At 40.0% G+C, this 25,795-nt stretch overlaps 1 protein-coding gene across 1 annotated transcript; it reads right to left on the bottom strand.

Annotated features, from left to right (window-relative positions):
* Positions 1-19,559: 19,559 nt before the first annotated feature.
* Positions 19,560-22,529, bottom strand: CCN2 (cellular communication network factor 2). The gene is made up of 5 exons (XM_042939849.1): positions 22,449-22,529; positions 22,110-22,332; positions 21,710-21,961; positions 21,367-21,578; positions 19,560-20,986 (listed from the first exon to the last, which is right to left on the bottom strand). Exons 1-5 carry the CDS (start codon positions 22,512-22,514, stop codon positions 20,690-20,692), a joined length of 1,050 nt encoding a protein of 349 aa, XP_042795783.1. The 5' UTR covers positions 22,515-22,529; the 3' UTR covers positions 19,560-20,689.
* Between the last annotated feature and the right edge of the window lie 3,266 nt (positions 22,530-25,795).

Raw genomic sequence — 25,795 nt, forward strand, 5'->3', positions numbered from 1 at the left:
GGGATGAGAATTAGGGCTGGGAGTCCTCATCAACCAGGGTATCATTACTAAAGATGAAAAAAATTTTTTTTGTAAAAAAAAAAAAAAGAAACAGCAATTATATTTCAGAAGTTCTTTTGCAAGGATGAGGTAAACAGACACTTGATTTTACCATTAGAGAGAAACTGTGGAAACAATTTTACTGATGGTATATCCATCATCTCTGCTTCAAAGTCAAATGAAAGCCTAGTGGTCTTCTTCAGACTGAAAACATGAAGTCAGTGGGAAATGGGAAAAGTCAGAGGGCTGAGCTGTTCCATCATAGTCAGAGGAACCCTTTAATCATTGAGGCCACATGGCTCCATGAGTAACGGTGAGTGTTAAGTATAAGGGAGTGAGAATGGACGTGGATGGAAATCACTTTGAATCTTGGAAGCAAAAGTCAGCTGCACCCACAGAAGGAATCTGCCTCAACAACTGAACAGACAGTTTCCATTAGACAAGTCCAATCAAGAAGAAAGAAACACATCAGAAAAGATATAGGCTTTTCCGGGATCAAGTCAACAGCTCTCCATTCAAAGTTCAGGACAACCAGGGGTGCCTGGGTGGCTCAGTCGGTTAAGCGTCCGACTTCGGCTCAGGTCACGATCTCGCGGTCCGTGAGTTCGAGCCCCGCATCAGGCTCTGGGCTGATGGCTCAGAGCCTGGAGCCTGTTTCTGATTCTGTGTCTCCCTGTCTCTCTGCCCCTCCCCCGTTCATGCTCTGTCTCTCTCTGTCTCAAAATAAATAAACGTTAAAAAAAAAAATTTTTAAAAACAAAGTTCAGGACAACCAAAGGTCCAAGGGAGGAATCTCAGGGAAGGGAGTCCCTCCTGCAAGGAGCCCGGAAGGAAAGCTACAGCTCTTAGAAAACTGGAAAAGGTAAGAACAGTGTCAGTGTAGGAGTTCTGTACTCCAGGGGAGCAGTCATTTGGGGCAAGAATGTGAAGGTACATTTTTTGTCCCAGGTCAACCATAAAAACATGCTGCTTCTTAGCAGCCCCTACCTCCGCAGAGGCCACGGAGGCACCAGTACCTGCAGTGATCTCACTGCTTAAGAACCCCTTTTCCCCTCCCTCCCATTCCTCCTATTCTTCAGGTTTAATCTCAAATTTATTGCTTTAGTCCTGCTGTCTCACACATAGATTCTACTCTTTGATCTTTAGACAATATTTGACTTTTTATTGTAGTTTCTTCTCAAGGCTCTGTCTCGGGCCCCATGTTTTAAGGATGCATTTTTCCTCACCCAGAATAGTTCTGGGATAAATCATCTTCAGGGCTATTTAATCCATCGGGCGGCATAGGCACAAATCTAGGAGCCTAGGAGGTTTTCAGAGACCAGGAAGCATGTTTGAGTCCTGAAAAAAAAAAAAAAATACATATGGGCTTCAAATAAGGTAAAGAAACTAAAAAGCTGAAAGTGATAAATGGTTAATTAAAATCTACAAATATAACAGTAGTCAACTGTCTTGTCAATTTTAGTATTTACATAAATTTCATTGCATTTGGATATAATTTTGGAAGTTGAAGTACATTACATTGAAATACTTCCTAAGTATAAATAGTAATAGCTAACAAATCATAGCCAGTCATAAATTAAATGCTACCTGTAGCCAAATAGTTTTAAAAGTAAAAACATCCTTTCAAAAAAAATTTACAGCCGAAAATTATATTTAGTGTGGGATGAAGGTTTGTTTTGATATGTTTTATATGATGCACAGTGGAGCCTCCATAGTAAAAGAATTCAGAGCCTACCAAGGCCTTAAAATGACCCTGGAAACCACTCTCCACCAAGTCCATAGTCAGCTTTTCCCTTTCCTGGATGAGGCCGTTTCACATCGTAGCAGTACAACACGTCGGGAAAGTCAGTGAAATTTACATCCTGGACATACCAATTTCCAGCAGCGAGGAATTTGGCAATTTCATTAACCTCTCAGACTTCCACTTACGTGAATATGCAGAGGATTCCATAAGATGACAAGTGGGTCCAGTACCTAGTACTAGGCTGGCAGGAGTACCTAGTAGGTTGGTAGCAGAGTCTACAGAAAAGAGATGGGTTCGATCCTTGTGTCCTATGGGAGGGCAGAATTGAACAGAATTCAGAATTCGAGAATGGAATTCAAGATCAAGGATGTAAGGAGTTAAACTGTAGGAGGCTTCAGAACCTCAAACCTTATAAAATTCAGCATAGTCTGTTAGGGGGAAGGATAGACTTAGGATGAGTGTGCTCCTGGCTCCTCGGGTAGGTTGCACTGTTGTCTCCACCGACTCCCTCCCTTCCCCGTGGGGTGATTATCCATTCTCACCCATTGCCATGTCTGTTGCAGAGCCACCATATGGGTAGAATACACTTCCTGCACCATATCAGCTTCGCCACGTGACTTACCTCAGCCAATGGAAGTACAAAGGCCACGTGCAAGCAACAGCTTTAAGGGCAGTTGTGTGATTTGGCTCTGTCTCTTGTATTTTACCCTCGGCTTAATAATGATGTTGTGTACCAAAAAGGGGCTACTTTTTTAGTCTGGCTCTTGGCATGAGAAGGCACGCGGGAGCAAAGCCACAGCTGCTGAGGTACAGCTGCTAACGTGGAATCGTGCAAGACATAAAACTTTTCTTGGTATAAGCCACTGGGGTTGGGGACCGGTTTGTCACTACAGGAAAACCGATTAATATGGGTGTTCAGAAAGAAAGATCCCCAAAGAGAGAGGGCTATTCTCATTGTCCCTTTATGGGTCTCATTTGAAAAAAAAAAAAAAAAAAAGAAAAGAAAGATTTTTGCATTAATCAGCAAAAAAGAAAATCAGCACGTTCCACTGCCTCCGTAATTATGTTGTGCATGCTTTACAGCAATTAGCACTTTAACAGAATTAGAAAGGTAACATTAAAGTTAATCCCTGTGCCACCCACGTCACACAGCCACAAGGGTCCATGTCAGGATGCTGGGAGTAAAGTCATGGAGCTGTTTCCACGGGCAATGAAGTTACTAGTCTGTCCCTAATGACACCTTTTGGGATTTACTGACATAGGCATTTTACAATTTTCAATTACAAGTGTGAAATATTGTTTGTTGCCAGTTTCGTTAGCATTAGCAATTCTTTGCAAAATTCTTTCTGCGCTCCTTAGAAAATCAGCATTAGTTAAATCAGCTCATTTCCCAATGGCTTAATTTAGCACAGTACTTATTTCTCTATGGTGCAAAGCTGTTCTCTGAACTCTAGATAAATGAAGTACCTTGATGAAGAAGAGCATAAACTTTCATCAGTCATAGTGAAGTAGCAACTACTAAGATTTTATTGTTGTTCTGGTTTATTTTTACTTATTGAGCGGATGCTACTTTTAAATTTTCTTAGTATAGCCATCTGACCAGGCACTGAAACTTGAAACCGAGAGATTGTCTTTCTTTTGGAACCTTGGAATTATGGCACTAATCTGAACATTTTTGCATTATCCCATCGTCTACATATCTGCGCTCCTTAGTCTTACCGTATTTGTTTTATTCATTCATTCCGAAAATATTTATTGGCTATGTCAAGTACTGTTCTGTACCTTAGATATGCTGGAGAATAAGAGAAAGAACACATCACTCTACTAGATTTAGAAATTCGTAAGAAAAGATCTGCCTAGGTGGAGGGAATAGAAAGCTCAAAACCATGACACGAGGCTGAGCTCAGAGCATTTGAGGGATTTCCGGAAGACAGTGTTGCTAGAAAGGTTGAGAAAGTCTAGACCTTCAGGGCCTTGTGAACTATTCTAAGGAGTTTGGATTTTATTCTAATGGCAAGCCATGGGAAGATTTATATTTGAGAAACATCCCTCTGGCTGCTGAATAGAGAAAGGGTATTAGAGGAGCAAGCAGGAAGGAGACCCATGAGAAGGCTCTTGGAGAAACATACAGGATGGTCAGTAGTGACATCGACTGGAGTTGTAGCAGTGAAGGTAGGAAGAGGTGGTCAGATTCAGTATGTAATTTGGATGTAGAACTTGCTGACCAGCTGGCTGTGCAGTGTGAGCAGAAAAATGTCAAGGATGACACTTCAGCTTTTGACCTGGATGATTGGGTAAAAGGCAGTACCATTACCTGTTATGGGCAAGATTAGGAAAGAAGCATATTATTTTTGGGTAGGCCAAGGGGGAGATATTACATATCTTCCCATATGAAAGTGTTATATGTAGGGGGAAATTATGTGTTGCTGAGCTGCCTACAGGCTTGTTACTATGATGGCTGTCACTTCTCCTCCTGGGTTCTAAGATTTGCAAAAGCCACCTGGACATCTGGTAGACCATTTTAATTTGAAGCCAGGTCAACTTGCAAGAAAGTTGCAAGAAAGCCTCCTAAAAGTCATCTGTTAAGATTCTCATTATAAAGGAGGAGATGATTCAAAGACCCAGAAAAGCAGGCATATCTGTACTACATTATGCATGTAGCAGACATCTGCTCATATTTGTTTTCGTTGCCTGACTTCCATCCCAGTAATTGTACTCAGTTTCTCTCTAGTGCATGAGTTGGAAAACTATGGCCTATAGACAAAATCTGGCCTGTCTCCTTATTTTATAAATAAAGCTTTATTGGTACATAGCCATCCCTATTTGTTGCTGCAATGTCCGTGACTACTTTTAAGCTACAATGGCAGAGTTGAACAGACAGAACCTGTGTGGCCCACAAAGGGTAAAATGTTTATTATTGGTCCTTTTACAGAAAAACATGGCTGATTCCTGCATTGGTGGGACCATCATCCCCCAGCCTTCAGCCCATGTGTTTTGGGTAAAGCTGCACTCACAGACTCCATGGTTCACCTGGGCTAAACCAAACTCCACATTCCCTCTTACTGGCAGGAGTGATCCCTTTAGGGGTAAGTGTTGACCCCAGCTTGTCTAACCCATGAGAGCTCAAAATTTTGCCTGGAATTCTGGGACAAAGACTTTAGCTTTTTGGGCTGCTTGTGAGTCTAGAGGATGAAGCCCTAGGAGTGCTGGGAGCTACTTGGGACAGCTTTTTGGGGACCTATAGTAACACAAGACAGAAAAGAAGAGGTCTAGAGAGAGAGAGAGAGAGGGAGGGAGAGAGAGGGAAGCCTAAATTCTGGTCACGTGTCTTGAGTTCCTTCATCAAGTCCTGCCTGAAGCCAGTGTACCTAGGACTTTCCTGTCAAATTCCTTTTTCTTAATAAATTCCTTTTTACTTAAGCCAAGCTAGATTGATTTTTTTGTCATTTGCAACTGAAAAAAACTAATGTATATAAATAGATATAATGCTGGATTGTAATGTATGTGATTTGATAATGAGATGAAATTTAAAAATGTATGCCTTTTGACATTCTATCTTTCCTATAAAATCCAGCTCAAATTCTTTCTTTGCCATAAAGTCTCAGCTGAAAGTGTATTTTCATTCCTTTACCTTCTCATAAGATTTTTTTCCTATGCAATTTTTGGAATATTTAAAATGTTCTACTTTATTCCATGGTTATTTGAAGGCAATTGTGTCTTCTGTACATGTGTTAAGGTCTGTGAGAGCAGAAGCCACATCTTACCTTTGCATTTCCCCTAATACCTAATATAATGCACAGCACTCCTGTAGTAAGGACTAAAGAGATGACAAATTATTGAGTGTGCCTCAGTTTTGCACACTACCAATTAAAGATGAGGCAAAATGAGAGGGAGAAGGTTGAATGAAAGAGAAGATTAGTCCTGTTGCTTCCCCACCACCTCTGCAACCTTTGCCCCCCCACTTCTCTGAACTGGGAGGAGAGAATATTTAAATTAGATGCCAGATTAAAGTGTTGAACTTTTAAAAGTACTTGAATGATAAAAAGCGTATAATAACCCAAATAACCCTAAAGCTCTGGGATCTACCCAAATGTTGCAAAGAAATAGGATCATCAGATCTATCAAAACATATTTAAGGGCTTGATGTAGGGGGTGGGTGACAAAGAAAACCTTTTTCTAAGTGTGCTCTACTGAATTCAGTCCATTCCATACTCTATTCATAAATTCTGTGCCTGGTTGCTTTGTCTTGCATTTTTGGCTTTGGAATTTAAATGCCAAACATCAAATCTTTAAATATTTAAGTTCCTTAAATTATCTACAATGAAACATTAGACTTTACAGAGTAATTTATTTTTAAAGATATATTCCATATCATGTAATTCATCATTATGTATTATGTATTCACATTAGCTACTCATCAAATGGTATAATTAAATAACCAATTTAATTTAGCACATGTTTACGGAGACTATTTCATGTCCACGACGAGTTTCTGAGCTCAAGAACTCTGGAGCTGATAGGGAGAGAAATAAAACAAATCTATACACAACTAGAACAGTGCTTTCAAGTATAGCTTTCTGTGATGATGAAAGTGTTTTACCTTCACATCATCCCATGTAGATGCCACTGGTCACATGTTGTTCCTGAGCCTTTGATATATTCCTAGTGCTACAAAAAATTGAATTTCACATTTTATTTAATTTTAATTCCCTCAAATTTAATGGCCACATTTGTCTGTGGTTACCATCTGGACAGAAAAGAACCAGGATATGACATAAGTGACATAATACGGTTATGAACAGAATGTTTGGTAGAGCATTTAAAGGAAAAAGGGGCTGTTGCTGGTGAGAGGACCCATACAAGCGACTTCTGGGAAGAGCATACAAGGTGGGTAGGATTGATTTATATATAAATGTACGCAGGGGGGATGGGTTCAATGGGTGGTGGGTGTTAAGGAGGGCACACGTTGTGATGAGCACCGGGTGTTGTATGTAAGTGATGAATCCCTAAATCCTACAATTGAAACTAATGTCACACTGTATGGTAACCAACTGGAATTTAAACGAAAACTTTGAATACAAAAATGAGTGCGTAATTGTATGCACACACACGTTATGGAAGGAGCAGAGAAAGAATGTTCTAGACAGAGGGACTAGGGTGAGTCAAGGCAAAACTATTTGGGAAATATGAGTAAGTCCGGTTTTGGTTTTGGCATAAAGAAGCGTACAGGAGTACTTGGAGATTATTCTGACTTGGTCCTTTGGTACCAATTTGCAGATCTTGAATGCCATGCTGGCTGAAAGGGTAGTGTTTACCTTGACAATAGTTTTTGCTTCCTATTTTGGAGCATCAAACTTATGTGACCAGAGATACTAATCTGGTGGCAGTAATTAGGGAGACTTGTGGAGGAACAGGAAAACTAATTAGCAGTCCCATCCAAATATCACTGGCAAAAATCACGAGATCTGTAATAAGAATGGAAATAATGATGGAAATGGAAAGTTGGAGATGGTTTAGAATTTTTTCAGTTTGGAGGCGTGTGAATAGAGATTGGTACCTACATTTTTGTCTAGGGATTTGTGAAGATAGGATAGCTTGCAGAAGTAGCTTTCACCATTACGGTGAAACCTGGGAATACGCTGGAGGAAAGTCCAACCCAATGTCAGCTTATGAAGACTTCAGAGAGAGGAAAGAAAGAAGACCTCAGCGGTCTCTGCTGTTAATTGAAGCATCTAAAGAAGGGGCAGAAGTGACAGAGCTTCTGGTGACTACTTGGATTCTTCAGGAAGCTCTGCTGAGGCCGTCATTTAGTTAAAAATATTTTAAAATTTCTCTTGAGATTTTTCCTTTGGTCCATGTGTTATTGAGAAGCGTGTTGTTTAATTTATGGGTAGTTGGGGGTTTTTCTAGCTAGCTTTGTATTACTGATTTCTAGTTTAGTTCCATTGTAGTCTGAGAGAGCAGACATTGTATGGTTTCTATTATCTTAAACTTGTTAAGGTATATTTTATGGCCCAGAATATAGTCTATTTTGGTGACTGTTCTACGTGAGCCTAAGAAGAATGTGCAATCTGCTGTTGTTGGATGAAATAACCTATATATGTCAATTATATCCAGTTATTTGATGGTGCTACTCAATTTAACTCTGTCCTTCCTTGCTGCTTGCTGGATTTTTCCATTTCTGATAGGGAGGTGTCAAAGTCTCCAGGTGTAATGGTGGATTCATTTATTTCTCCTTGTAGTTCTATCAGTTTTCGCATCATATATTTTGATCCTCACATGTTGTTAGGTGTATACACATTCAAGATTGTTATGTCTTTTTGGAGTAGTGGCCCCCTTATCATTATGCAATGCCCTTCTGTATCCCTAGCATTCCTTTCTCTAAAGTCAGCTTGGTGTGAAATTAATGCAGCTACTCCTACTTTCCTTTGACTGCTGTTGGCATGATATATCTTTCTTCACTCCTTTATTTTTTTTTTTAATTGAAGTATAATTGATGCACTATGTTACATTGGTTTCAAGTGTATTCCACCCCTTTAAAGTGGGTTTATTGTAGACACTCGGTAGTTGGGTCTTGTTTTTTGATCCATTCTGGCAATGCCTGTCTTTTAATTGGTATGTTTTAAACACTGACATTTAATGTGATTATGAATATAGTTGGATCGATAATCTTGTATAATTCCATTTTCTCTCCTTGCTTGGAATATCAGTTATATGCCTCTTTTAAAATTTTTTTAGTAGTTGCCTAGAGTTTGCATGATACGTTTACAACTAATCCCAGTCCACTTTCAAATAACACCGTATCACTTTTCAGGTAGTGCAAGTATTTTATAATAATAAAATAACCCTATTTCCTCCCTCCAGTCTTTTGTATCATTGTTGTCATTCATTTCGCTTACATATAAACATACATAACTGAATACGTTTTTGCTATTATTATTTTGAACAAATTGCTTTTTTAGATGATCTAAAAACCGAAGTTTTTATTTTACCTTACTTATTCCTTCTCTGATGCTCTTTCTTTATGTAGTTTCACAAGGTAGAGAATTCTACATTGATTTTTTTCTCTCATTTATTATTTCATACGCTCTGTTCTTTCTTGCGTAGTTTATGAGAAAAAGTCGATAGAATTCCTATTTCTGCTCCTCTGTAGATAAGGTATTTTCTCTCTCCCTCTGTCTCCTTCGAAGAATTTTTCTTTATCTTTGGTTTTCTCAAGTTGAATATGACATACCTAGGCATAGCTTTTTGTAGCTTGATGTTCTTTGAGTTTCCTAGATCTGTATGGCATTAATTGAGGGGAAAATCTCAGTCATTATTGCTTCAAATATTTCTTCTGTTATCTTCTCTTTCTTCTCCTTCTGGTGTTCTCATAATGTGTATGTTATGCCTTTTGTCATTGTCCCAGAGTCTTTGGATATTCTGGGTTTTTTTCAATCTTTTTTTCCTCTTTGCTTTTCAGTTTTGGAAGTAGCTAATGTCATATCAAGTTTAGCTATATCCAGTTTACTAATGAGCCCATAAAATACATTCTTCATTTGTTACAGTGTTTTTTTTTTTATCTTTAGCATTTTGTTTTGATTGTTTATTAGAATTGTCATCTCTCTGCTTACATTATCTCTTCATTCTTGCATGTTGTCTACTTTTTGCATTAAACTCCTTAGCATATTAATTATGTATATATTTAAATTCCTAGTCTGATTATTTCAACATTTTTGCCATCTCTGGCTCTGGTTCTGATGCATGTTCAGTCTCTTCAAACTGTGTTTTGTACCCTTTTAGTATGCTTTGTAGTTTTTTGTTGAAAGGTGCACAGAATGTACTGAATAAAAGAAACGAAAGAGGACTTTAGTAATGCAGTAGTAAAGTGTGGGGGAAGGGGGAGGACTCTACAATTTTATGATTAGGCCTCAGTCCTTTGGTGAGCCTGTGCCCCTATGAACTTCATCAGTACTTCTCAGTTTTCCTCTCCTTAGGTGTGACCACGTAGCTAGAGGAAACTGGAGTTAGGTATTTCCCTTTCTCCAGGTAGGTTAAGTTCTGACAAAACCCTAATAGATTAGGCTTTGGTAAAATAATTTATCCTGAGGGCTGGCCTTGCTAAGAAGAACAAAGTGCTTTGGTGTATTTAAAAATGGTTAGGGGCGCCTGGGTGGCTCAGTTGGTTAAGCATCTGACTCTCGGTTTCAGTTCAGGTCATGGTCTCAGGTCGTGGGATTGGGCCCCATGTTGGGCTCCATGCTGGGGATTCTCTCTCTCTCTCTCTCTCTCTCTCTGCCTCTCTCCTGCTCACACTCTCTTTCTCATAATAAATAAATGAACACACAAAAAACGGTTAATTTTCCCTTTCCTCTGAACGAAGCAAGAGGGGATTTTCCTTCAATTTACCTCCTGGAGGTAAAACTCACAAAAGCATGGAGCCCTTTGTGATTGGCTCTGGGACCACTTTCCCTACAAATGAATTTATAAATAGAAGTTAAAATATTTGAGCATGGGTAAAAGGGAAGTGGAGGATTCCATGATCATGGGGTGTTTCCACCTGGGTAATAAAGAGATTAATAGTGCTATTAATAGAAATGCAGGATCACACGGAGAAGCTGATTTTGAGGGAAATTATGATGCCTTTAGTGTGGAGCACAATAAGATCGATAGTATTTCTTTTTTCCCCCTAACATCAAGAATGATTCAGCTAAGCATGTTTAAACAAAACAAACAACCTCCTTGCCCTAACTCGGGTAGACGATCCCAGACACAGTTCTCTATTAGTGACACCCATTGGTGCTTCCAGTCAACATCTCCCAGTAAAGTCTCTCACCTGTTGTTCTTGGCAATGACAGTTTCCACTGGCCACTACTTCCAACAGTGGTTAGCATGAGTTGCCATAGTAACAGCTTCCAGTGGCCGCCCACATTGTCACTGGTCCTAAGCAGCAACACCTCCCAGCAGATCTTCCTGCTGGTGAGCACTGCTCCAAGTGATTGCCAGCAGCTCCTGACTTCTATTTTCTTGGGATCCCATTAACATTTTAAAAAGTTAAATTTTAAAGGACCTGAACCCCAAAGACCTCAAGAAAGCTCCTGGTTTCCCTCAGTAGCTACTGGCAGCATTAAACTTCCAGCATCATCCCTCAAGGTCAGCTCTCAATAGGCTCCCTATAAAGCCATTCATTAGGAGTAGTTACAGTGCCGCACTGTTCTTTCCAAGTTCTTTGTATCTCCACTGGCTACTCCACATACCTCTGGTAGAAAAATCCCACAGCTGGAGATGTTGAGCTTCCGGCTTGAAAGACCAATATGTGCTTTCTCACTGTGGGGTCCCCTATGTACTCCAGCTCATGGGACAATCTGTGTGTGTAGGAGGTCACGAGACAACCATGCCATGTTTGGAATAGTGAGACACAAAGACTACCACAACAGAGTGCAGAATATTGACAAAGACTCATACCCAAAACAATGAAAGCCACGAATGTTGTGTGAGTGAACTAACAGTGTGTATAGTAACCCCCAGGACCCTGTTTCTCTTGCCTTTCCCACTTTCTTTTGCTGGGTGTCGAGGCAGAACACATGAACTGGTTTTCCCCGAGCTCCAGCACAGCCCCCGTCGTCCCTAGAAGGCTGTCTCCCAAAGGTCACACTATTAAGTCCATGACGTCCTCCCAAAGTCCATGGAACTACATTGTCTGGCTCATGCCTCACACGCATCCCTTCTCCCACCACACCTCCACATTGAGACGTCTATGCAAACACAGTCTTGGGAATTGCCCCAGACCTTTGAGAGCTTCTTAATGTAAATATACAAACTTGCCTAATAACCCTGGGTTAAAAATTATGAATGACCTGAAATAATCTTCACACTGGGATTCATCAGCCCAAATTATGGGTGAAGTTTAAAAATCAACAAATAAATAGAGTGCAAAAAGGAGCAGTCGTGTTGTAGAAAAATTTTCCCAAATCCTTGCATTTAATGTCATTTTCAGTACCTCCTAATACCTCACTAAAGAGAGCATAAGAAATACTGATCACAGATCAGAAAAAAATTAGCTACAGAGGAATTCAGACTGGGGAGAAAAAAAAGGGAATTGTGTTTATTCTCATTAAAAAAAAAAAATCCCCTAGAGTGATATAAAAGAACAAAAGAGATAAAAAGAATAATAGTTTATCTTTTATTATTGTTAATGCTAAGGGTTTTCATTTTAAAGGATGTCAATCCCAAATGGAATAAGTCAGTATAAATTGGATTGAAAAACAGAATAGTCAACACTATTAACAGTGAACAAAGATGTATAAATTCAAAGATTTTTTTCATATGGATAATTGCATTCAAAATTTTGATCCCAATTTTCTAATTCAAATTACTCTACTGAATTTTGGATTATATATGGTTTTGTGTTAAATCTGTGTTTCCTAAATTCTATCTTTTTTGTATAGCACCCATCACATCAGCACTTAGATCTGGATACTTCATGTGCTTTGTATATTATTTTAATGAAGATGATGATGATTGACTGGAGGTTACTTGAAAAATGCACGATAATGACTACAAGATATTTCTCAACCAATTAGATTCTTGGGCCTCATTATTATTCTCTTTGTCTTTATTACATCTTAGACTAAAAATGTAATTACTGTTGTATTTATTTTATAGCCCAACCTTTTCAGGGAAAGGACCCAGATGCTCTAAAGGACATTCATAAAGTCTGGTTCCTTGTATGAAACTGAGTCTATACAGAGTAATGGTTTTTAAAATATCAGACAGTTGTACTTGTTTTGAAATTTTATTTATTCATATATGAGTAAAACTTGCTGAGAGTATTATTTCCTCCCCACCCCCCTTCTCTTGGCTTCTCCTGCTCTGCCCCATGATGCTTCATGACTTGGTGTCACCAGTGCTGTTGTTTGTTCGTTTGTTTGTTTTAATTTGATAAGGGCAGTATGGATAGGAGCAGTTTTTGTTTGCCATAAAAGTGGTATTTTATGTCCATTTGCCTGCTTGTGTCCTGCTGAAATGCACATACTCATAAAGTAATGTATTGATAACTCTTATTGCCAAAGAGAAACTTAACGTGGTGAGATGTTACTTTTCACGCGAGGGTTCCAGATACCTTAAAATCTTGTTGTGCCCTATAATTAAATAATGTTTATTAAGTCCCATTAACTATATATCAAACATATAGTTTCATGGTTTCTATTCATTAGTTTCATTTTGGAATTATGTTTCAATGAATGAGCCTGCTGATAAGCTAGTAAAAAATAAATGTTGGAAGAGGTCAACCTGTCCTCTGAGATTTAAATAAAAATTAGTGTGAGTCCATCTGATATTAAAAGAGAAATCCAATGCCTCCCTAAAATATTTGTGCATTTGGAGGACTTTCTTCTTATAGATATTTATAGCTTTGAGCTTCTACCCCCATTAAATTCTCACTCTCATTTTCCATACTTACGATGCTATAATAGTTTCATTGTGTGCGAAACTTGTTATATGCACTATGTGTTATTTTTCAGAAGTTCATCATCTGAAACATCAAAAATAAGTTAACTATTTTCTGTTTATAAAGTAATAATTATTCTTTTTTAAAAGTTTATTTATTTTTGAGGGAGAGAGAGAGAGAGAGAGGGAGGGAGAGAGTAGGAGAGGGGCAGAGAGAGGGAGACAGAGAATCCCAAGTAGGCTCTGCATCATCAGCACAGAACCCTCCTTGGGGCTCGAACCCACGAACCATGAGATCATGATCTGAGTTGAAATCAAGAGTCAGATGCTTAACTGACTGAGCCACCCAGGCACTCCAATAATTATTCTTTGTAAACAATTTTGAAAATCTAGAATACTATATAGGTGGAAAAAATAACCCCCAGATAATCTTTATTAATGTTTTGGCAATATTCTTTTAAAATTAAAAATGTGCTTGAATTTATTTACTTCATTTCAAAATATTTTAGTTGAAATATAATATACATTAATAAATGTATAACACATTTTCTCGTGCTCCATTCCAAAGTAACCACTATTCTGAATTCTATCACTGTCAATTAGTTTTGCCTATTCTTCGATGTCATATAGATGAAATCTTACAGCGTATACACTTTTGTATCTGGCTTCTTTCATTCAGCATAATGTCCATGGTTCTTTTTTTATTGATGTATATTATACCACTGTATCAGTATTCTACATTCTATCCATTCTCTTGCTGATGTACATTTGAGTTGTTTTCAGTTTGCGGATGGATAGAAGTGCTTCGAGAATTTTGTTTGTGTATTTTTTAAATTTCTCTTGGATCTATACGTAAGAGTAGAAGTTTACTTGCTGTGTCATAGGTAGTTCTGTATTTAGCTTTAACAGATACTGCCATATAGTTTTCCAGTTACTATATTTGTCTAAATTACATATGTTAACTGTGCTGACAAAAATTGTGTTAGAATTTGTTGAACTAATGCAAGTCTTAATATGTTTTACGTTCTTGAGATGTAAATTTTAATTAATCAATAATTAAGTAATTAGCAATTTCTTACTAACTCTTTTTTCACTATCTTTAAACATCTGATACAGGATACAGATCTTCATGTCTATTACTTTGGATCCTGTATTTGGATATGGAATCTGACTTAGTATTTGAAGGGCATATTTTACATTGTTTATTCTTAGTCTTAGCAATAGTGTGTATATAATCAGTATGATTCATGAGGTAAAGAATAGCTATTAAAAAACTTATGAAGGGAAAAAACTTATGAAGGAAAAGCTTTCATGGTTTCATTTATGGCATGGGAGAATGAGGTAAGAAAATACACTGAATATATATGAATATATGTGAATTCCCTAGAGGGCACATGTGTTTTACACATGCTTCTAGGCACATGGCTAATTAAGGAATAGTGGCTTGAATAGCTAAGCTATTTATTTATTTACATGTTATGAACAGTTCAGATAAATCCAAAATCATGAAAACTTCAAACACATTTTGGCATATTCTCTGCTATTTTATAGTGAGGAGGTGAAAGACTTATTTTAAAAATCTTTCTGATTAGGGGCGCCTGGGTGGCTCAGTAGGTTAAGTGTTTGACTTTGGCTCAGGTCATGATCTCACTGTTCATGAGTTCAAGTCCCGCGTTGGGCTCTGTGCTGACAGCTCAGAGCCTGGAGCCTGCTTCAGATTCTGTGTCTCCCTCTCTCTCTGTCCTTTCCCTGCTCATACTGTCTCTCTCTGGCTCTTAAAAAATGAATAAATGCTAAAAAAAAAAATTAAAAAAATCTTTCTGATTATAAAATAATGCATGTTCATTTCTGAGAATTTGGAAAAACTCAGAAAATTATTGTAAAAGAATACAAAATTACCTTAAAGTAACCATCATGAGATGAGTACCATAAATTAAGAGATTTATTTCCTTTAAAAGTTATCTCAGAATTATGTCTGATGTTGGAACAGAAGGGGCCAATTGCTTCTGAGGTGCTGTGAAATGTGTAGAGTAATAAAAATCTGATACTGAAATCATCAAAGATTTTGTGTAGAATGACTAGATTCTCTGTCATTCTCAAGTGACCGATTAGGTGTTTTTCTTCAACTATCAGAATGAACTAAAAATTTAAGGACAGTTGATAGGCTTAGTGCACTGCAATTCTTATCCTTATAGAAGTCCAAATTGCCCCATCTTTAATAGGAGTCTTTTAAATTTGCCTCCTGTACCTTTTTGATATGATTTCAATGGTCTTTGTTAACTTCCTTCTTATCCAATATGAAAAGGTAGTCCCTGAATAAATGTGTTTATCTTACACATTTCTTGTGCTAGACCTGGAATAAGCCTTAGTTTCTTTTAGTGGAAAATAATATTTGAAGAGCACAGTATTGGCCTATGGATGGTTATTCCTCTTGAGTTGTCATTGTATCTAAGCCTTTTTAGTGAGCAGATGTAGGAAAAATTGTATGTATGTGTATGTGTGTGTTAAAAGATAAAATAGATCATAAGTTTATGCTGATTATTTCTAGTTCAAATTCAGAACTACAGAATTTAACTTAACCACTTTTATGTTACATCTGTATTTTGAGACTTCCTCACTAAGAATCCCAGTACTCACCAACACTCATGATAGAATTAGAATATTCATAATGGCTCACTTGCTTTATCCCACATTATACAACCAATAGTCTCAGAATAACAATACCAGCACCACCAATAAAAGCAGTTAAATATTTAGGGAGAGGCATCTATGTCCATTCTCTTAAAAATAGCTGCAGTCTACACTATCAGAGCATGCTGTATAGCCATTATACCGTGTACATTCTCCTCTGTAACCTTCATTAATTTTAGTTCTAAAGATAAGCTATATTTAATGTTCATATACCAGTTCTTATATTAATATCTCTCAGATATTTTTGTTCTCTGAGCTTTCTATCTAGTAGGTTTTTCAGAAAGGGCCCATAGGAACAATACACTGTAAATTCTTCCATATTTTTGGCAGTTTGTCTGTGTCTTTTATTCTTGAATGTTAGTTCTGTAGGATAAAAATTCCTTAATTTACATTTTCTTTCTTTGAGTATCCTAAATGTTATTCCAATTTTTTGGTATGAAGTGTTGCTGTCAAAAAGTCTGATACTGAGTTAATTTTCTTTTACTTATAAGGTTCATGTTCTTTTTGCCTAGATGTTCTGATGGTTTTTCCTTGTCTTTGTATTTCAGCAATTTTGCTAGACTATGTCTTGATGTTGGTTGATTTTATCAAGTACATGGCATGCTCTTTCTTTAAAAAAATTTTTTTTAAATGTTTATTTGTTTTTGAGAGACAGCACAAGTAGGGGAGGGGCAGAGAGAGGGAGACACAGAATCAAAGCAGGTTCCAGGCTTTGGGCTGTCAGCACAGAGCCTGACACGGGGCTTGAACTCATGAACCACAAGATCATGACCTGAGCTGAGGTCGGACGCTTAACCGACTGAGCCACCTAGGCACCCCCATGGCATGCTCTTTCAAAATGTGCTTTCAAGTCACTTTTTATTTCAGTAAAGTTTTTTTGATTTATACTTTTTGGTTTTTTTTTCTTCTCCAGGACCTCCTACTATCCATATGTTAGATCTTCTTTGCCTCTCTACAATATTTATCAATTTTTCTTGAAACATTTTCATTTCTTTTAATTTAAAAGATTTCCTTCCTCACCATCTATTCTTTTTTTTTGTTTTTTTAATGTTTATTTAATTTTGAGAGAGAGGGCCTGAATGGGGGAGAGGCAGAGAGAAAGGGAGACAGAAAAGCTCAAGCAGGCTCTGCGTTGTCAGCACAGAGCCCAACACAAGGCTTGAACCCATGAACCATGAGATCATGACCTGAGCTGAAACCATGAATCAGATGCATAACCAACTGAGCCATTCAGGCACCCTTCTTGTGTTCATTCTTGTTTGATACATTTCTTTTATTTCTAATTCCTTCCTGAGTTTTATCAACACATTTCTATGTTTTGCTACCTCTGATTTATATTGCTATTTTATGTCATTAGTTGTTTCCTTTTCATAATTTATGTCTAATCTTATTTTCTTAATGTTCTTTTGAAATAATATAGTTTTGATGTGTTTCTGGGCATGTATTTCTGACATGCTTTTATTATCTGTAAAGATTTATTCTGCCCTTTATTATTTTCATATAATAACTTTGTATGGGATTTGGCTATGATAATTTTGTTTTCCAATTTGTTATGTGAAAATAGTTTTCTTGAACTTGGTTCAGTAAGGACGCTTGGTTTAGACAGCTTTTCGAATTTCACGGAGATACTCTTTTATTGTCTTCATGCGTTTAAAACAATATGCCAGTTTACTTTCCTCAGATTTCCAGTCTTTGTCCTCTCCTCATTTTTATCCAGACCTTCTCTTTCAACATCTTTGTTGTCTCTGACCTGCTCAATTTTGATTCCATTCCCGTGAGCATGGAGTCCTCCCTTGGGAGAGAGCCCTGGTTTGTAAGATTTATTTGAGTGGGCACAAGCTTTACTCTCAAATTGGTCTCCCGTATTTCACTGTTGGCAATTTTGGATCTCTGTTCTTCTCAGAAGCCTCAGATATCCTGTTGCAACTCTTTGCTTGTTCCCACACATATGCTGACATAGGGCACGTCTTGTGGTGGTTAATGATTTTCTCCCCCTAACATTTGGGATTGAAGGGATGCCTTGCCACCTAATTTTGTTATAAATATTGTTCCTGGGATTTTGATTTTGCAGTACAGTTACTCGGTTTTTATGTGGGAAATGGAAATATTGAAAATCTATGCTTCCGTTACCACTTCTATTTTCCCAGAATTCTCAAATTCCTTTTAAAACACTCCGGCTCACTTACCATGGCCCTTCATCTTTGCATCTAGGAGTAAACTGACGGAAAAAACATGTGAACGAGACAGTGTACCCTGTATGTGTATGTACATGTGGGTTTATTTGGGGAAGTGAGGTACAGCTGCTGACAATGTGGCAATATATGGATATAGGTGCATCCTAAAAGTTCAATGTTTTGACTTTGCACATTTTGACCATGGGAAGTTTTCCCTTTGGTTTGTGGCATCGCACTGTTTGTAGAACCAGTCTTTATTTTCGAACGTATTTTTGTCTCTTGGAATGACACTGACACTACAACATTGCTAATTACCCTGTGAGGGGTTAGTTTGTCTACAACTATTTTGTTCCCCCCTAGAATCCACAGCTCTACAGATTCTGGGGAATATTGTGCTTTAAGCTGTCCTTGGAATATTTTTGTTGGCCACATACTTCAGTTCACTTTTTGGTACGGGCCCACATAGGCCCAGTATCATTTCCAGGCTTCTTGAACAATTTCCTTTTGTCACTTACCAACCTCTTGGTAAGCTATTGATCTTGAAATCTAATAGTCAAAAGCTTGGGACAATAGAAGAGTTGCTTTTAACTGAAGACAAATTTCTATTAATGTTAGCAGAAATTATCCTCCTTTTCTACTTATGCCATCATCTATTTGTGATTGGTTATCATGGCAACTGAAAACTGAATTATACAAAAATGCAACTTATTAATGGTTCCATCAGGATGCAGATTTTATACTTTTCAAATTTAACAGTAAACTTTTTGAAGTTCAAAAACAGATATGGTAGAGCATACAAACTCAAAAAATAGTTAAAACATTTTCTATGTGTAAGGTATATAGACTATAGTTTGTGATATGAAGGGTTGGAAATTAAATGCCTACAATGGTCAGAGAGGTATTAAATGTAGACAAGACCAAGTGTAATCAACAGGGGTTGTTGGAGACTAAAGTTACCTAAGAGAATTTAATTTTTCAGTGTTATTCTTTATTTTTGAGAGAGAGCAAGAGAGCGCACACGCGCAAGCTGGGGAGGGGGCAGATGATCCAAAGCAGGCTTGCTCTGACAGCAGGGAGCCGAGCCCAGCCCGATGCTGCATGCAGGTCTCAAACTCATGAACTGTGAGATCATGACCTGAGTCAAAGTTGGATGCTCAACAAACTGAGCCACCCAGGTGCCCCTAGAGAGAATTGAATTTAAATGTTTATAAGGTACTGTGAATATAACAAAAAAAAATGCCAATGCGTGTGTGTGTGTGTGTGTGTGTGTGTGTATAAATATATACCGTGTATGACTGTAAGTTTGTGACACTTGATTCAGTGTGAAATAGGTTTATGTAAAATTCTATTGAATTGATTAACCAATTTATCAGTATAATAAAAGAGCCTTAGAAAATTATAGATGAATTATTTTAAAACAAAAGCTTCCCATAGAAACTCAAGAAAACTCAGAAACGTTTAGAAGAGTAAGTGAATGGACACACTTTTTATAGAAAAAATATATACTTTATTTTCAACTAGAAAGGTGCAAACATGTAACTTTTGGTCACATTCTCAACAAATAAACTGTCCAAAAAACAGTCATAGTCAAGGTAGAAACAAATGCTTCCAGGTGGAAAAACTGATCATCTATACAGAGCCACTCATTTTTTTTTAATAAAGGCCACTTGTTCATTAAAACAAGGCTACCACATTTTCAACTGACAAATTAGACTTCTAAGGACATCACTGCCTCATATTCAGTAAACAATCTGTTTTGATGGAGTATCACTCTGACCAGAATTTCCATTTGAATGTCCATTTCATGCTTTGAATTATCAGATAAGCTTTCCATCCTACCTATGGTGTTCAGAATTGAGGCTAACATTTGAAATATCAAAGCATAAAAACATAAACAAAAAGGCACAAACAACTTTAAATTAACTTAGATAACTGTACAAATATATATATATATTTATATATATATATATATATACACACACACACACACACAATATTTACAGTGTCAATAAAAAAAAAAAATCTGGCTTGTTACAGGCAAATTAGCTTGCCACAAGCTGTCCAGTCTAATAGACAGGATTCTGATTCCTGAACAGTGTCATTCAAATCAGAATGTCAGAGCTGAATCTGCTGTTCTGACTTAAAGAAGAACTTGACCCAGCCTCATGAAGGCTGAAGGACACACATCCTAGCCGTTGCTGGAGCTACAGTAGGCAGGTCATGTGAGCATGCTAAAATTTTCCTTCTCAATCACACTCCAAAGAGCAGGCCCCTACCACTTTAAGGTGACAAATCGTTTCTACAGGTGCCCCCCCCACCCCCCACTGCTCCTCAAGCCACACCTTAGTCTACATTCTGGTGCTCTGTGCTAATGTAGTCCCCCCACCCCGGTCAAGTCTTAACTTTCTTCAAACCAGTGTCTGGGTTGATAAGACTCTTTTGTTTGAATGTCACATGGCACAATATTTTGAATTCGGTGGGACTGTTTCTCTCCCCCAGTTAGAAAAACAGATTTAAATAACTTGTACTACTGAAATCATGTTTACACAAAAATGAGATGTGAATCAGTTCAAGTTATAGCCTAATGAGTTAATGTCTCTCACACTCTCTGGCTTTAGGCCATGTCTCCATACATCTTCCTGTAGTACAGGGACTCAAAGATGTCGTTGTCTCCAGGACAGTTGTAATGGCAGGCACAGGTCTTGATGAACATCATACTCTTCTTCATGAGCTCCCCGTCGGGGCACTTGAACTCCACAGGCAGAGTCGTGGTTCTGTGTGGGGTGCAGCACCGGCCATCTGTGCACACTCCACAGAACTTAGCCCGGTAAGTCTTCACGCTGGTACAGCCAGAAAGCTCAAACTTGACAGGCTTGGAGATTTTCGGGGTACGGATGCACTTTTTGCCCTTCTAAGGAAGACAAAGCAGAAGAAAAAAAAAATCAATGATTCTCTAAGGGGAGTGGCTTTCTTCAAGCTCTGTGTGTTTTAGCCTTATGTTGTCTGACTTTTGTTTATATTTTGAGGAGAGGAAGTTGGACTCTCACTTGCCAGGTTTCCAAAAATAGACATGGCCTCTCTCGGGATGTCTTGAATTAACTAACCATGTGGAGAATTTCATAGTGGAAAGCTGGTGGTTTCTATTACACAACAGCCCATTCCAGCAAAACAGCTCAACGGTTAGATATTTTTGGAGATAAAAGGTCTATAATAACAAGGATGGGGAGACCCAACTTTAGTCCTAACCATTATCATTCCATGCAAGTTCGTTAATAGGAGCAGAAAATGTACCTTAATGTTCTCTTCCAGGTCGGCTTCGCAAGGCCTGACCATGCACAGGCGGCTCTGCTTCTCCAGCCTGCAGAAGGCGTTGTCATTGGTAACCCGGGTGGAGATGCCCATCCCACAGGTCTTGGAACAGGCGCTCCACTCTGTGGTCTGGACCAGGCAGTTGGCCCGGATCATAGTTGGGTCTGGGCCAAATGTGTCTTCCAGTCGGTAAGCTGTGAGAGCAGAGCACACAAACACAAGGTAAGACGCCAGGATAAGACATTTCCCCCTTCCCCTGGCAGAGTTAGGAGTCAGCCCCTGGGGGGAGGATCACAACACTGACTTAGAGGAAGATCCAACTCACCGGCGAGGGCAGGGCCAACCACGGTGTGGTCCTTGGGCTCGTCGCACACCCACTCCTCGCAGCATTTCCCCGGCAGCTTGACCCTCCGCGGGAAGGGGCAGTCAGGGCTGGGCAGGCGGACGTCCATGCTGCACAGGGGCACGCAGCCCACCGCCCCGTCCAGGCAAGTGCACTGGTATTTGCAGCTGCTCTGGAAGGACTCGCCGCTCCGGTACACGGTCCCTCCGAAGACGCAGGGGGCACCATCTTTGGCTGAGGGAGAGGAAGGGAACAAGGGTCAGGCATCGGTGGCGGGAGGCGAGTCGGGGGTGCGCGGGGAGCAGGGCTCCGGGGTGGGGAGGGGCGGCCGGGACACCGCCGGAGGCGGCGCGGGGCGAGGGGCCCGGGCCGCGGCGCTTACCGGTGCACACGCCGATCTTGCGGTTGGCCGGGGAGCCGAAGTCGCAGAAGAGGCCCTTGTGTGGGTCGCAGGGGTCGCGCTCCGTGCACAGCTCGCCCAGCTGCTTGGCGCACACGCGGCAGCAGCCGCAGCCGTCCAGCACGAGGCTGACGCCGGCGGGGCAGCGCGGCGCCGGCGCGGCCGCACACTGGCACGGGCCGCCGCAGTCCTGGCCGGCGGCGGGCTGCGGGGAGGAGGGGGCGGTCAGCGGGCGCACGCCGCCCGGCGCCCCGGGCCCTGCCCCGCCCTGCCCCGCACGCCCTCCCCCAGGCGGCGGCCGCCGCGGGGCTCTCGGCTTACCCGGCCGCAGAGGGCGAACAGGAGCACGAAGGCGCAGCGGACCGGGCCCAGGCCGGCGGCGGACATGGTCTGGCGCTGCGGGCGGGGCGGACGGCGGGCGGAGTGCGGCGGCGGCGGCGGCGGCGGCGGCGGGGTGGGCGCGGCGGTCCCGGCGCTGGATCGCGGGCTCGGGCTGGAGGTGGGTGCCTGGGCGCACCGGGCTGAGGTCTGGGAGCTGTCGGCCGGGGCGGCTGCCGTCGGAGGGAGGCGGTCGGTCGCCGGGGTTGGAGTTGCACTGGCTGCCTCCTCTCAGTGGGAAGAGTTGTTGTGTGAGGCTGAGGCGGGCGGCCCGCGGCTTTTATACGCTCCGGACGGCCCCGGCTCGCCAATGAGCTGAATGGAGTCCTACACAAACAGGGACATTCCTCGCATTCCTCCCCACCTTCCTGCCTCATCAACTCACACCGGATTGATCCTGACCCCTTGACACTCAGCATTCCTCCCGTCTGAAAAAGCTGGCACACTCTAGCTCACCAGAAAGAAAAAAAAAAAAAAAAAGCCTCAGTATTTCCAGTACCAAATAGGATTTTTTTCTCCCTTGCTTCTTCGCACCACTCCTGATTTATAGCATTGAAAAACACATCAGCAATTACTATTATTTTTTATACCACTCTCTTCTGTTCCTAACAACTGTGCCCGCTCTATCCACTGACATACATGCTTTTTAGGAGGTAGGTAGCCCAAGAGGCTAACAGCAGGGATTCCTAAAAAATTCGAAAGGGTTTCTTTCCTGATTATTTTTGTAATGATTTTAATTTTAGAGGCTGTCTGTCTTTGAAAACTCTTCAGAGAGCAGAGGAGGAGTTGATTGCTTTTAACCAGCTGGAATCCCCAAGAAGCTTACCTGTAAACTCCAAGTTCCATATTGGAGATGTAGGAATTTGATCATTTGTCACTTGAGATAATGGTTTGGATGCCTATTGCCCGACGAGAAAGAGAACAAAGCCAGGGGTCAGGGTATGGATGCAGTTTTCTGGGGGAGATTTCCAGCACTCTTGCTTTGTTTTCTCTTAATATATGTAACAGTTTTATTGTTGTGGGTATAGGGAGGGAAAGAGATGAATGGGCGTCAGTTTTTCCAGAAAAGTGGGTCTGTTGTCATGTCAGAGCAAATGATTATGTGTTGAGGAGGTAGAGGCTCTGGGTATTGGGAAGAGAGGGGAACCATCCAGGAGAGACAGCAAGAAGCTTGGGGTTTAGTTGGGGTGTTTTAAACACAGTTTGGGTCTTTGAGAAATGAGTGCTTTTTTTTTTTAATACTAAAATCTATAATCTTCGAATGTGGATCGGACTTGGTTTGTTGCAGTAAAAAAATCTGATAATATAACAAGAACAGTGTACCCCATTAATATCTGGTTATAAACTTAGAGTGTCTATGTATAATATATTTTAGTGACTCTCCATACATCTGTGAATAGTGATTGTGACTTCTTACTGCCCAAGGAGCCTGCAGCCTAGTGGAGTGAGATCAGGTGAAGGAAACAACAGGTTTTGTCCTCTTTGCTTGTGTGCAGATGCCAAAAACAGCCAATAAAGTCTAAGCACATTTCTGTTTCTTAATATCGCTAGTTAGTTTCACTAAGGACTTAATTAACCATACTTTCATTTAGAATCTATTGATTAACTTCTCCCCACCCTTTTTTTTTTGTTTTAATAACTCCAGTTACCATTGTCTGTAAAGAGACAGATTCCAGATCGGGCCATTTTTTTCTATTGTGATGCCACCTCATTTGACCCTAGTGTTACCAATGAGTAAATTCATTTCATTTGCGGATGTTTCACTGTATAGGTTTAAGATCAACATACCTGGTTTTGATGCAGAGACGAGTGTTCAGAAACAACACTATAGATTTATAATTTGAAAACAGCCTGTTTAAACTGGCTGCATTTTTTTTTATGTTTCGATTCTTTCTATTGAAAAAGAGCCAAGAAGAAAATAATCACTCCATCTTCAGCATAGACCACATCATCTGTGCACAATTACCTCCCTAAGCAATCCACATGTTGTGCAGCGTAGTTGCATGTCAACAGTGTGAGTGGCCAGCAAGGGGGGGGGGGTGCCTCTGAAGCTCAGGAAGAATTTTCAACATTGTTATTTAATGTTCTTTCCAAGCATTCCTCAAAGAGAGGAGAAGAGGCCTAAAAGTTCCTATTTAAAGACAGAACATTCCAAGTTATGTTAATAGCCACATGTGTATTAAAGGCAACTTAGCCCCCAACTTTCTCTTCCCTCGTGGATGGTTTTAAAAGTCCAAAATATGTGGGAAGCCACAGTGAAATCTTTCAAGACCTAAACCTCGAATTATGGCTACCACTAATGGTTGGAAAGGTGTGGTAGATGGGGAAGGGTAGGGATGTGAAGTTGGAGCCTCACCTGAGGTGGGATGTGGGCTCCGTCTTGTGGCTTGCAGGGTGAGGTAGATGGGAGAATGGTTGGGAATTTTTGAATGCTCTGGAGAGTCTGAGAGCCACCACCAATAGCTTCACGTACAGCAGAGTGGAGACTCTCATTCATGAAAGGGATAAATTGCTGGGCTGGGTTATAGTTGGGTGACCTGGTTTATATTCTTGGAACTGCCATTCACAAATCTTAGGGAAGTCACAAGTAAGAGCTGTATTTCCAAGTTGACCTTATTAAAATGATGATAATGAGAATGTTTTATGTCACAGGATTCAATGATTAATTGGATCAAAGTTCTTAGGGAATTGGTGCTCCCGCCCACCCCCCTCTTTCTTGATTTTCTTTTTTTTCCACAAACGTACTTACTATTCTGCTGGGTTGTTAAAAATACCAAGATGTATTATAAAAAGAATTTGGTTTTACTATAAAATTCACATGGTCCCTCAAAGTCTCAAGAAGTCCATAGTTAGCTCCAAATGGATGGTTTTAATATTGGCTAGGAGAAAAGAAGTATACTGAAGTATATAGAACATGGAGTCTCAGAATAGAAGAATAATGCTGTGCACTATAAGGTTAGGTTGAGGCTTTATGATCACAATTCCTCTGAAGAGCTGAACATAAAAGATTATTAAGAAAGTAACAGACACACACACACACACACACACACACACACACACACACACACAGAAAGAGAAGACACCCAAGACATTCACAGACTCAAAAGTATGTTTACATTGTGTTATAGGGGCCATCAAGTGCCAGGAAATTCAAAGGGAAAGGCTGACACTGTCCTTAACTTATGCCATGGGATCTGAATTCTTACACTATTATAAATGACTCAGCAAATGTTTGTGTGCACCTGGGCGGTAAAATGGAAATAGTGGCTTCTTATAACTTTGTCCAACTC

This window comes from Panthera leo, chromosome B2 (genome assembly GCF_018350215.1).
Source record: "Panthera leo isolate Ple1 chromosome B2, P.leo_Ple1_pat1.1, whole genome shotgun sequence".
Lineage (NCBI taxonomy): Eukaryota > Metazoa > Chordata > Mammalia > Carnivora > Felidae > Panthera > Panthera leo.

Bases quoted from the DNA above. Each gene is read 5' to 3' on its own strand.
- CCN2 (XM_042939849.1), bottom strand. From the start codon at position 22,514: ATGTCCGCCGCCGGCCTGGGCCCGGTCCGCTGCGCCTTCGTGCTCCTG. The intron at 22,333-22,448 runs GTAAGCCGAGAG...TCCTCCCCGCAG, and splicing joins TGTTCGCCCTCTGCGGCCGG to CCCGCCGCCGGCCAGGACTG. The intron at 21,962-22,109 runs GTAAGCGCCGCG...CCTCTCCCTCAG, and splicing joins CAAGATCGGCGTGTGCACCG to CCAAAGATGGTGCCCCCTGC.